General features: G+C 44.4%; 1 protein-coding gene across 2 annotated transcripts; it reads left to right on the top strand.

Annotated features, from left to right (window-relative positions):
• The first annotated feature begins 986 nt into the window (after positions 1 to 986).
• On the top strand, positions 987 to 8264 carry sox10 (SRY-box transcription factor 10). Of its 2 annotated transcripts, none has more exons than XM_085784841.1 (4): positions 987 to 1162; positions 3387 to 4229; positions 6231 to 6391; positions 6649 to 8264. In XM_085784841.1, exons 2-4 carry the CDS (start codon positions 3790 to 3792, stop codon positions 7443 to 7445), a joined length of 1398 nt encoding a protein of 465 aa, XP_085640967.1. In that variant the 5' UTR covers positions 987 to 1162; positions 3387 to 3789; the 3' UTR covers positions 7446 to 8264. The 2 variants fall into 2 exon arrangements, with proteins under 2 accessions (XP_085640967.1, XP_085640966.1); XM_085784840.1 differs by having other exon boundaries at positions 6231 to 6490.
• Positions 8265 to 12551: the final 4287 nt, after the last annotated feature.

The following is a 12551-nucleotide window of genomic DNA, read 5'->3' as shown; positions in this document are numbered from 1 at the left end:
ACAGTCTGTGATGTGCAGGTGAATAGAACGAACACACCAATGCAAAACTCAGTCTACATTATATACACAAATACAGCTAAACACCTGAAACACGCTCACTGCATTAAACCTTGGCCTTTAGAGATACTGCGTCAAAACATAGATTTAAATGTCATTGGTTGTGTTTCTCCACAAAACCTGAACAACATCACAATATATAATTTGCTCCACTAAAGTTTTATTCTGGACACATGTGTAAACTTCAGCCGAATCAGCCCTTATCCCCTCGTAGGGTGCAGTGTGCCCCCTTCTTCTCCCCTCAGCTTTGTTCATTTTTGAATCTGTCAGATATGTTGTGATAGGCCTACTCATGAAATGAAAACCGTCTTATAAATTATAGTTTTTAAAAAGTCTTAAAACGTGACGTCAGAATGTTTTTCTCGGATAGTTGCGTAAGACACTCCTGACATTTTGGTGCAGAGGCCTATACATTATATTGGCGGTCTGGGTCTTCATTTTAATTGCCCTATATATCGTTAAGATGCTGCAGAGAAGCTGAATATAAAATGATTAATTTAATTTCAGAAACACACTTCATCAACTTCCTCTCAAGTTCAGTGTCCAGTGTGATTTCTCTGGTGTGAAATCATGACATGACAGCTGCACTCTAAATGTAGCTGGTAATGAAACCATATCATACCATATCATAATCATAATCCAAGGCTATAAGAGTATAGGTTCAAGTCTGGTGCGTAAAAGTTCATGCGCACAATTTACGCACACTTACTTACAGACTCATTTGAAATAAACAAAAAAAAGTACCCAACATTTTTTTTCCGTCGTTTTCCCTTTTTTTTAGAGAGAGAGAGAGAGAGAGAGAGAGAGAGAGAGAGAGAGAGAGAGAGAGAGAGAGAGAGAGAGAGAGAGAGAGAGAGTAACCAATGAGAAGTCTCCGACCCTGCATTGGCGCTGCTCCTTTAAGGCTCGTCCTCCTCACTGCCTTTTTGTTTTTTTCTCGGGGCCTCATACAAGGAGCTCTTTAAGCCCCGGCACCGTCACACAGAGCAGGCATTCATACCCGGGGCAGCGTGAGCGAGGGGGCTGGGGAGCGAGCGTCACTTTGGAAACTCGGGAACTCACGGATTCTCGTGCTAAACCGGCGACCTCCTTTCTCATTACTGAAGTAAGGCGCTTAGCATTTCCATCTCTTTGCTGTGCTGTTGCTGCGGCTGCTCTCACTCTGTTGGAGTCAGAGATAAAGCCCCAACTCAGAATCAGAAACCAGTTCACCTCCAATATTAATTAACACCGCCGTGATCTTTATTTAACTTTTAGGAGGTGTGAGCTGTAGTTCTCTGATTTGTTCATTCTGAAACTTCACTGTTACATTTTAGGATTTTTGTTACTAAACCTTTAATTGGTTATAAATCAGATGCGTAATGGCGAGGGTGGTTTTTATTTTAAATTGGTTTAATTTGAACAAGATTTGGTTTTATTTTCATGTATCATTTATTATCATTTGTTTTCTCATTTTATTTCCTCTTTTCCTTATAAATCAGTACAGAGGATGTTTTCTGTTTGACTGACAGGGGAGACAGCATCATACTGGGAAACTTAACCAATAGTGTTTCTTTTAGAAATGTACAACTCAACTCAAAGACGAGCTTTTGTAAAACTGACTGGCAACAACAACAAAAAACTTTCAAACAAGCAAATTAAGGCCAACTTATTGGCAAGTCGAGCGGTGTTAATGACTTCACACAGCCGAAATTCATCCCGCACAGTAAATGCGCTCAGTATAATGTAAATGAAAAACAAATAGAAACAGATGAATCAGTGACAGGCGCGTCGACAGGACAGACGAATCCTTTTTTACTGGGTTGTTTGTTTCGCATCTGTTTGTTAAAGAAATAACACACTTCATAATGAACATGTTCAGTGACGAAAGGAAATTATCACCAGTCAGTCAGGTGATTCCCGATCAGTACTTAACAGTGCGAGCACAGTCAACACGTGCGCAAAGGAGGCATTTTTTAGTGCCTTGCGCGCGATGTGCCACCTGCGCATCGTGTGAGTCTCTGTGGCACGGGCGACACGGTGACTGTCCGTGGAGTGGCCGCTCAGACCAGGTGGCAAACGGACATCATCATTCATCATTAATGCGCCTCGGACAGATGGTGTCGCTTTGAAGACACAAATACAGGCTGGGGATGGAGAGAATGGAGAAACCTCCCGACACCCACTGTGGCCCCCGGTAGCCTAGGAGCCTAGGAGCCACACCCTATCTGTCACTGAACTCTGCAATAAATTCAATCTGAAAATGATAGTCCTTTATAATGCATGGATACATTCATGGTCAGATATAAATTTAGTTTAAAAGACAGGGAACCAAAAAAATAAAGGTGCAGTAACCTGAGGGTTAAGTGACTATTCTACCACTTAACCTGCACAACAAAACACCGACTCTTTACCTGACAGCATATTTCACATAATGTCACAGGACGTAGGCGAGATCCCTAATTTTCCTGCAACTTGACACCGAGGTTAAAAAAGAAAAAAGAAAAAGAAAAACACCAAACCAGTGCCGCTGGTTCACAGGAAGTTCGCTGATTTAGGACGTGAAGTTGGAGGCTGGGTGTTGATTTAATGGACAAAACAAGGACACATTTCACTCCCGCCGATAGACCTGCCCCTGTTTTAACAACCAGACTGTGTCTAATTCACACACGCGTACTGACACACGCACGTACACGAGGTTTATATTTCCAGCGCCATGGCTATGTTTATCCAAGGAGCGCAGAGTATAAATCCAGGGTCTGTGCTGCTGCGGCCTCCGATCATTACAACACCTTCTCTCCGGGGAGCTTGGAATAACTGCAAAACCTTTAACAGCAGCTTTTTTTTTTTCAGGAGCAGGATATATAGTCTACTTACACTCACTCACATTAAAGTAAGTGAACTCACGCAGACACAGAATAAAACACTTTCAGAAATGGACTCTGACTTTTGACAGGTTTCTGTAGCATTATGACAAATCTTGACCTGAAATGAATTAATACCAGAAGCTTAATGGGACTATCTCAATTTATGGTAGCTATGGAGTTCTATATTGTTTTGTAAATAACTCTATTAGGACAATTAAAAAAAAAATCACTTAAGCCTCTACACAGATGCGTAAAAGAAGTGTTTATGGGTGAAACTATCTGAGGAAGGACGATGATCCATTCAGGCTTTTAGATGGATAGAGAAACTCAAAATCACACCCTGTCCTGCCTCAGTGTTTTAACCTGGATTAAAAAAAGTAGACACTAACCAGATTACAACACCTCCTCAGTGGTCGGTCCACAGCTGTCGGTGCAGATTTGGTTTGGGCTGTCAGAACTGACTTGGTCCCTCTGCTGTTTCAGGTCTCTGCTGGTGGATTTCAATCGGACGCGGGGGAGAGAGAGAGAGAGAGAGTGAAGGGGGAGAAGTGCGACGTGGTGAGTTTGGCGCAGACCTTTGTGCATTAGCAGGTAAACTGGGGTCCAAGGTGCGCACTGAGCCGCCTATGATACCAGCAACACGGATGGAAAGAACTTTAATGTGGAACCCTCATAGAGTTTTGCAGCGGAGGCTGAGAGTAGAGACAGACTGGCAGTTTATATTATAACTTCGAGGAAATCAGAGGGACAGATCAGTCAGCAGACAGCCGCCCTCCGTGTGCCACTGTAGGACAAATCATCACAAGGATCCGTCAGGTAGAGTAGAACTTTTTTAGGAACAGACCGTGCGTCCTCTGCGCTCCTGGAGGCGTGTGAGAGTAGGAAGATGTCCAGAGAGGAGCAGAGTTTATCGGAGGTTGAGCTTAGTCCCGGGATGTCGGACGACAGTCGCTCCATGTCTCCCGGTCACTCCTCCGGTGCGACCGGCGGCGGAGACTCGCCTCTCCCCGGGCAGCAGCCGCCGCAGCTGGCGGGGCTGGACGCCGTGTCGGCGGGACTCTCATCCGGCAGATCCGACGACGAGCCTGAGGACGACCGCTTCCCCGCAGGAATCCGCGAGGCGGTGAGCCAGGTGCTCAACTGCTACGACTGGACCCTCGTGCCCATGCCCGTGCGCGTGAACACCGGAGGCAAGAACAAGCCGCACGTGAAGAGGCCCATGAACGCCTTCATGGTGTGGGCGCAGGCGGCGCGGAGGAAACTGGCCGATCAACACCCGCACCTGCACAACGCGGAGCTCAGCAAGACCCTGGGGAAGCTGTGGAGGTGAGGAGACAGTCCACCTACTGTCAGCTACTGTAATGTTGTTGTGATGATGATGATGATGATGATGATTGCTCAGGAATGCACACATCAGGCGTGTAGGCAAGGCAAGGCAATTTTATCTGTATAGTACAGTATAGTACAGTTTGTCTCAAAGGGCTTTACACAGCATCATAACAACATCCCCTGCCCTTAGACCCTCACATCGACTGAGGAAAAACTCCCAAGAAAACCCTTTTAACAGGGAAAACGTTGGAGAGTGTAGGGGGCAGAGGCTTTGGAGATGCTCTAAAAAATAATTTAAAAAAAAGGAAAAATAAATGTAAAGGCAGGTAAATGTTCAAGCTAAATCTTTGGTTTTCAGGAAGATCAGTGCTCTGTTGGGATCAGAGATTATTTCAGGGTGGGCTTTAGGGGAAATAGCTCCAGATTAGCACAGGGCAAATGTCAATTTTAAGAATGGATGCAGCCTGTTTATAGTGAACACACCTACTCCCCACCAGTGACAACAACATAGAGTTTAGGCTGTGGATGGCAACAAAGTGAGCTCAATCAGCTGATGTATTCCCATCATTTCACATTCCACTCAATTCACACTCTCATTTTACAGCTGCAGGTATCTGTGCACATGCAGTAGCTACTTATCCCTTTGTTTCAACTTTTGCCAGATATAATTGTGACCATCATCCTCTTATGAAAACTTTCCCAGCTCTGATCCCATGCCTGCAAAATGTAGACTACATGTTGTAAATCAGTTGTAGGCTATGTAACGTTTATGAGAACAGGCCACACTGTCTCATGTCCCACTTTTGGTCACAGCTCAGCGGATAGAACCACTATCTGTGTGTCTGCTGTGAGTGTGTCATGGTCACATGTTCCCCAGATCAGGCTAATTTCATACACTGTTTAATTCTTGGCCGTGTAGCTGGAACAACTGGCTCCCGAGGGAATAACAGGGCGTTTCCAGGGCCATTCAGCTAATGCTGAAAGTTCAGCCTTCAACTCTTGGCTCGTTTAACACATCAGAAGATGTTTTTCATACATTTAAAAATGACCTAGCTACCTTAGTCAGTAAATCTCTTTGTTTATATTATGCAACAGAAAAGTGTTTTGTAATCTCTAATATTTCTGACTGAACTGAACAGCAAGTTTCAAGTTGCGTCTGTTTTTCAGGATCCCCCCTTCTTTGCTGCTTTTCCTACCCACTATTTGCTAACAAGAAAGGTCAAGAAGGTTAAATTCGTTAACCTTGTGGGGAAGGAACATTAATTAGATTAGAAGACCTAACCTTGGGCTCGGGCATGATTGGCTAATTAGCCCAGAAACATGACGAGCAAGGAGGCTGAGGAAGGTCAGGGTTTTCTCATGCCATTCCTGCCAGTGGCAGTAATAAGCAGCTCAGTTCCATGTTTGCAGACAGGATGCTCCTATGGCCTGAATGATTTCATTACTGTCCAGCAGTCAAATGCCCCTGGCAGGACAGGTCTGATGTTACATGCAGCTGCGCAGATGCAGAGAATGAATAAACCACCTGGGAGAAAAGTTTACAATAAAATGCAATGAAAACTGACCAAACAGGCATGAGATGAAATCAATGATCTAGATGAGGCATGTCCAAACTATTCCTCAAAGGGCAGCGTGGCTGCTGGTTTTTGTTCCAACCAACCAAGAGCACACAGTTTGACCAATCAGTTGTCTGAAGATTGGGATCAGTTGATTAAATGAGTCAAGTCTGGTGTGCTGCTGCTTGGTTGGAACAAAAACCTGCAGCCACACCGGTGCTTCGTGGAATAGTTTGGACATGCCTTATCTCTATCGTTGACATCCTCAAGTATTCACGTTATTGTTAACGCACACTCTGAACGTTCTCACATGTCACATTTCTTTATATTATCAAATGAAAAGTTGAATTTCTAAGCACCTGACATTAACTTGTAGCACTCTGTAAAACGTTTTACCGAACTGAAACTCAACCAGACTACCTGCTCATTTCTTTTCTCCAAGACTTCTCAATGAGAGCGACAAGCGTCCCTTCATCGAGGAAGCAGAGCGGCTGAGGAAGCAGCACAAGAAGGACTACCCTGACTACAAATACCAGCCACGACGACGCAAGAATGGGAAGCCTGGCTCGGGGTCAGGGAGTGAGGCCGACGGCCATTCAGAGGGTGAGGTCAGCCAACCCCACTACAAGGGCCTCCACCTGGACGTGGCCCACAGTGGAACCAGGACCCCTCTGGCAGACGGGCACCACCCTCATGCTGCAGGTGGGCTGCAGACTCCCATCCACTACCCTACTGACCCTCCACCCCACCCCTCCAACCTCTGTTTTTAGATTAGTCTGGAGTCAGCTGGAGAGCTGGTGCACAGACCTCAGGGTTGGTTTGAATCTGCTCTAACTACATGTTTTCATGTGTCTCTACAGGTCAGAGCCACAGTCCTCCCACACCTCCCACCACTCCCAAGACAGAGCCTCAGTCTGGGAAGGCAGGGGATGGAAAGAGGGAGGGTGCTGGGATCGGGGGCTCCCGTGGCACAATGGGAGCAGAGGGGGGCTCAGGTGCTCCAGGATCTGGGAAACCTCACATCGACTTTGGTAATGTGGACATTGGTGAGATGAGCCACGAGGTGATGGCCAACATGGAGCCGTTTGATGTCAACGAGTTTGACCAGTACCTTCCCCCAAATGGACACCCGGGGGTTGGGCAGGGAGCAGGGGCAGGTGTAGCTGCAGCGGGTTCCTCGGCCTCGCCGTACACCTATGGCATCTCGTCAGCTCTGGCAGCGGCCAGCGGACACTCAGCTGCCTGGCTCTCAAAGCAGCAGCAGCAGCCGCAGCAACACCACGGTTCCTCTGTGGGCTCGGACCCATCCAAGGCCCAGATCAAGAGCGAGGTCGGAGGCGCTGCCGGGGGTCACTTCGCTGAGGCCGTCTCGGTGGGTTCCCATGTCACGTACACGCCCCTCAGCCTCCCTCACTACAGCTCTGCCTTCCCCTCTCTGGCCTCCAGGGCTCAGTTTGCAGACTATGCGGACCACCAGGCCTCAGGGTCGTACTATGCCCACTCCGGCCAGGCCTCAGGGTTGTACTCGGCCTTCTCTTACATGGGTCCCTCCCAGAGACCCCTGTACACCCCCATCACTGACCCGGCCAGTGTGCCGCAGTCACACAGCCCCACGCACTGGGAACAGCCTGTCTACACAACGCTGTCACGGCCATGACAGACAACGAGACCTCAAGGTACTGGTGCAGGTTCGGCCCCCATGTCAGACCCAAGGAGCAGCATCAGCAGCAGTGCTGGTGGCATCAGAAGTCAAAGTGGTCTGGGCCCGGGGGATTGGGCACGCACCAGGGGAGGAGGAGGCTGGGGAGGCAGGATGGGAGAAACCCCGCCCTGCCCTTGAGCTTGAAAAGTGGTGCTTTTGAGGCGTGGTTGATCATTTGGGCCGCACAGTGTAGCAGTCAGAGAGTGTGTCAGCCACCACCACACAAGTCAGGCTCAGATCTTTCACAGCACAACACCGTCAGCAGAGGTCAGAGGTGGAGAAGCACCACATCCCCATCGGTTTAGTTCCTAGTCCACACCCCAGAGGGGAACAGAGGGGATCAGCAGTGACAGGAACCATGACAGTGAGAATCAACATCTAGATCTGGGATATAAAACCTTGATGTATCACAAAGGTTGTGACTGAGAGGGAGACAGATTCAGTCTCTATGAAATGTTTTTTTGTGTGTGTTTGTGTGTGTGCCAGAAGGATGGAGTGCCAAACCATTTGGCTGTGGCCCATTTATTTCTCAGGCAAGAATGAGCTTTTATCAGACAGATGTTAGTCTTGTATTGCTTCTGGAAATCAATACAACAAACACTGATGACATTCTGTTGGTTTCTGAGGCACATTTGTCCCTTATTTAATTCAAATGCTGCGTTCACTTCAAATGCCTTTTGTACACACCGTGAACATGCATGGAAGAGAAATGCCATAAAAGCGTGTTGAGTTTTGTTGAGTGAAAAGTGTATCAAGTCAAAAAAAAGAAAAAGATGGCTGACAATTATCAGGATAGTTTATAAATTGTACTTGAAATTAGAAAATGTACATATACGGATGGATACAGATATGAAATATTTGTAAAATGACCAAAGTTTTGAGACCAAAACTTTACACATAGAGAAGAAACTGATTTTACAGACGTTTCTCCCAACGTGACACTCAAAACTACCTTATGTTATGTAGCTAGCTAGTCTTCTCTTAGCTGTCCAGTTTTTTTTTTTTTTATCAATGTGACATTTCTTAAAAATGTGTTGTTGTCAAAGCTTACTGTTGAGTTTTCTTTTCATAAAGGCACTGATGAGTGTGATGATTTTAGTTCGTATTCGACGTATTCATGTAGAACATTCATGATAAAAGACAAATCTATTTATACTTGGATCATTTGTTTTCATTGACAATGTGTTATAGAGTTATAGAAGCTCTTGCATCTTTTTTTTTTTTTTAAACAACTGACTGTATTAACGTTGTCATTATGCTATTTGCCATTATTATCTCCACTGAAAGTGTGCACCACTGCCTTTTCCTTTTCCCTTGTGTGTTGTTTAAAAAGTGTGTTTATAGAACAGTATTCAGTGTGAAATGTCACATTTTTATTGTGGTTGTGCATCTTTTTTTTTTCTTTTCTTTTTTAAAAAACGAAACAATTTTAAGACAGATTCGGTGCGGGTGATGCCAACGCTGACAAACAGTTGCCAGAGATTGAGCTATAACACAACCTAATATTAAATATAAAATGTGCCTTCTAATAATAATACCTGTTACTAACACATAGAACAAGCAACAAGCTGTATTTTGTTAAATCCTGTTTGTGTCTTTCCCAATTTTTTAAAACTATTTATCTGTTTTTTCCTCATCTTTCTCTCTCCTGTGTTTCCACGTTTTGTTTCTATAACGATGCTCCTGAACAGACTGTATTATCGCTGAAATATCCTTATCACACTACTAGACACAGATCTGAACCATATGCATGCAGCACTGCTTGTTTTAATTCACGCCCCATGTTTTCGCCTAATGCCCATTTTTTATGTAAGTATTTACCTCCTGCACATGAGGCAGAGTTCATTTCACATCCTTACTGCGCTGCGTCATGTTTATGTGAATTTTACCTTTCTTATTTATATTTGTTTTATGTTGTGTGCGCTGTTCTTCATACCTCTCCATCTTGAAGAAACCTTTCTGACTGTTACTGCCATTTTAGTATTTAATCTTTCCAGCTGCCAGCACAGAAAAAGCAACACAACTTCTAAATAACAGCGGGAGCGAAAGCCTGAACATGTGATGATGACTAATGATCTTTTACTCTCACTTGAAATAAAGCTGTTATTCTCGCTTCAATACAAGTCTGCCTCTTGAAACATTTTCACAACGGAACAAATAATGGAAATAAAACATCTCAATGTGAATAATAACTACATTATTAGTGTAACAATAAACAATAAGCTGAATGTCCTAATTAAAACTAATTGTCCCCAATTATAGAAATGTTCCCATTGTTATGAAAGTGACACATACTCATCTTCTCATTACTAATTACACAGAACAACAGGAGCACATGCCTTCGTGGCATCTAACGGCTCAGGCCCTGTTCACATTCTCAACATAATCTGTTCAGCTAACGGATAATTCACTTTAGCCGGCTGCGAGGCGGCTCACAGCTCCAGCAGTCCACCACTGACCATTAGTAGAGGTGAGCTGGACATGAACGATGGTGCCTCACATGTGTGGCCACTGAGTAAAACTGTGGCGATGTTGTGTTACGTTACAATAGTAGCACAAGTGTCATCAGATCCACATTCACATACTGTGGTACCAAGTTGATTACTGCAGCTGAAAGTTAAACTAATCCAGTCTCAGAGGAGGGCTGTGTATGCCTATATGCATATCTCAGGTTTGTTATAGTCCACATTTATGTGTGCATGTGTGTGTGCGTGTTTGTGTATTGCAGGTTAAGCCTGACTCCTAATTCCCCCTCTTTAATCGGCTGTGTGATACTTTGCAGAGACAAAGAGGGCCATTGAAATGGGAGCCGGGGGGGAGGGAGGGAAACAGGGCAATGAGGGAGCCTTACCCATAACTGCCTGGCCTGTAGCTTCACCAGGATACAAAGGGACTCTCATACACTCGCTGCACATAGACCCTGCAGCCCCCACTACCCACCCCTCCACCCCCCTCAATGTATCCCCCACACTCAACCCATCCACTGAGGAAAAAGAAAAAAAGGAAAAAACCTCCTCTCCGTTTGGAGCTGTGATGGGATTAAACCTTCAAAATATGAACAAGAGAGTAGACGTGAGAGGAGTTATATATGTTTGAGTTAAACTTTAGAAACTGCCACAGCAGCTGTCAGCCAGGAGCCAGAGATTTTGTGTTATCAGACGTCCATGGAGCCACAAAACTCATACAGAAACATTTTGCTGCACTGTAAAATCTGGCAATTTGACCGAAGTTATAAAAAGCTAGAGGACTAAATGCCTAGAAAATGTTTATTAAATATGTCCGCCAACAATTTTGCTTACATGTAAAGTTAACTTCAACTTTAGCTATGTGGGCTTCATTTGTGAAGTTTTTCCAACTTAAACGAGACAAGGAAAATAAAAGTCTTCTTTCTAAATGTGATAGAGTTCATGTGATAACAGACAATTGTGTTTGATGAGAAACTCTGCAGTAAAATGTATTTTATTGTACTATAAGAGTTATTATTGTCCTCTTGTAGCTCGGGTGGTTATTAACTTTATAAAGACGCAATTAGATGGCTCAGAGTTCAGATGTAAAGCAGACACAGAGCTACAGTTACAGTGCTGGACTCAATAGAGACATGAGTTACACACAGGATCTAAAAATACAAGATCTACAGAATTCATTTAAGACTCCATCACACACACAATTCAGTGTGCAACGGAAATCCCATTTAAATCCAGTAAACCAATGTGAATATGACATGGTTGTGCTGAGATTTAAAAACAAATGCTGTTAATGGGCTCAACAGGTGAAAGAGAACAAGCGCCTAAAAAGACAGATGACGATCCAGCGGTAGTTGCATGAGGACCAGGACCACTGTTCCTGAACTGGATGGAGGTGAGAGCCATGGGGAGACAATGTGAGTCACAATGACAGCACAGAGGAACCAATGAAGACAGATGAGACTAAAGGACGAGCAAACTACGTGGAAAACAGAGAGGAAAGAGCAAAACAAAAGTCAGAAGATATGAGTCATAGTCTCAGCTGGGGAGAGGGCGACCTGATGGTGGCCTCACTGCTGCTGCTGCTGAGCGTCACATGTGTTGCCCCCTCCGCTCCGTGACAGGAGCGCAGCGTCACCCTCACGGATGAGGGCAGTTTTTCAGAAATCAAAATCACGACTGTGTGACTGCTACACACAGTAACAGACTAGACTGGCTTCTTGCTACTACTGGTGTTTTTCACATTTGCGAGGTGTGTAAATGTTTCTGAGTTTTATTTTCACCACAGGAAAACATGCTACTTCAGCTTGCTGTTTTGTTACCTGATGTCTTCAGGTATCGTCTGCAATCACAAACACACTGGATGTATAATCCACCCATCCGTCCACTAGAGACTGCAGCATCATCACACAGATTCTTCTACGACAAAGCTGTTAATCCTCCCCTCTCTCTCCCGCCTGCACCGGCCTTCATTCTGCGACAGCCCATTTCTGTCAAACAATAAACCGACTGTTTGGCTGCTTTTTGTGCGTTTTTGTCAGACTTTCACACTACTTACCAAAAACAGAGGAGAGAAATAAAAGTAACACTTTAATGTTGACTGCTTGACAGATCATCAAGTTCATCTTTTATTTAAGATGTCTACTACTACTAGAGGTTCGTGTTTATCTTGATTATCACTGTTAAATAGGATGGACTGATTCTGGGATGTTCTCAAAATCAGTCTACTAAAATAATATGACAATTTGCTTTGACAGATGTACTAGAAATATGCAAGTTTGTATGAAACTAACTCTCTGAAAAAGTAATTTTCAGTGACCTGTGGTGCTGCTGTTGTATCTCACCCAGTTTTACACAGCTGAAAGACCCAATCTCCGCTTAAATTATGTTAATATTTCATATCTAAAAATTGCTATAACCTAAGCCAAACACAATAAGCTAAGTGCACAGTGGACATACTGACTAACTACTAAATAGTCTCGTATTTCCATAACATTTCTATGGAAGTCTTCTTACTGACTGACTTTTTTTTCTCATCAAGCTGTTTGTCAATTGGAGAATTACAATTAATTATAATTAATTACTTTTGAGCCTCTGA

Source organism: Trachurus japonicus, chromosome 8 (assembly GCF_045865225.1).
Source record: "Trachurus japonicus isolate A0001 chromosome 8, Traja_1.0".
In the NCBI taxonomy this organism is placed as follows: Eukaryota; Metazoa; Chordata; class Actinopteri; order Carangiformes; family Carangidae; genus Trachurus; species Trachurus japonicus.
The sequence above is the reverse complement of the archived record's forward strand: the minus strand, read 5'-3'. Positions and strand labels throughout refer to the sequence as shown.

Coding starts and splice junctions, on each gene's coding strand:
- sox10 (XM_085784840.1), top strand. CDS start 3,790: ATGTCCAGAGAGGAGCAGAGTTTATCGGAGGTTGAGCTTAGTCCCGGG. Junction 4,230..6,230: donor ACCCTGGGGAAGCTGTGGAG/GTGAGGAGACAG, acceptor CTTTTCTCCAAG/ACTTCTCAATGAGAGCGACA. Junction 6,491..6,648: donor GCACCACCCTCATGCTGCAG/GTGGGCTGCAGA, acceptor GTGTCTCTACAG/GTCAGAGCCACAGTCCTCCC.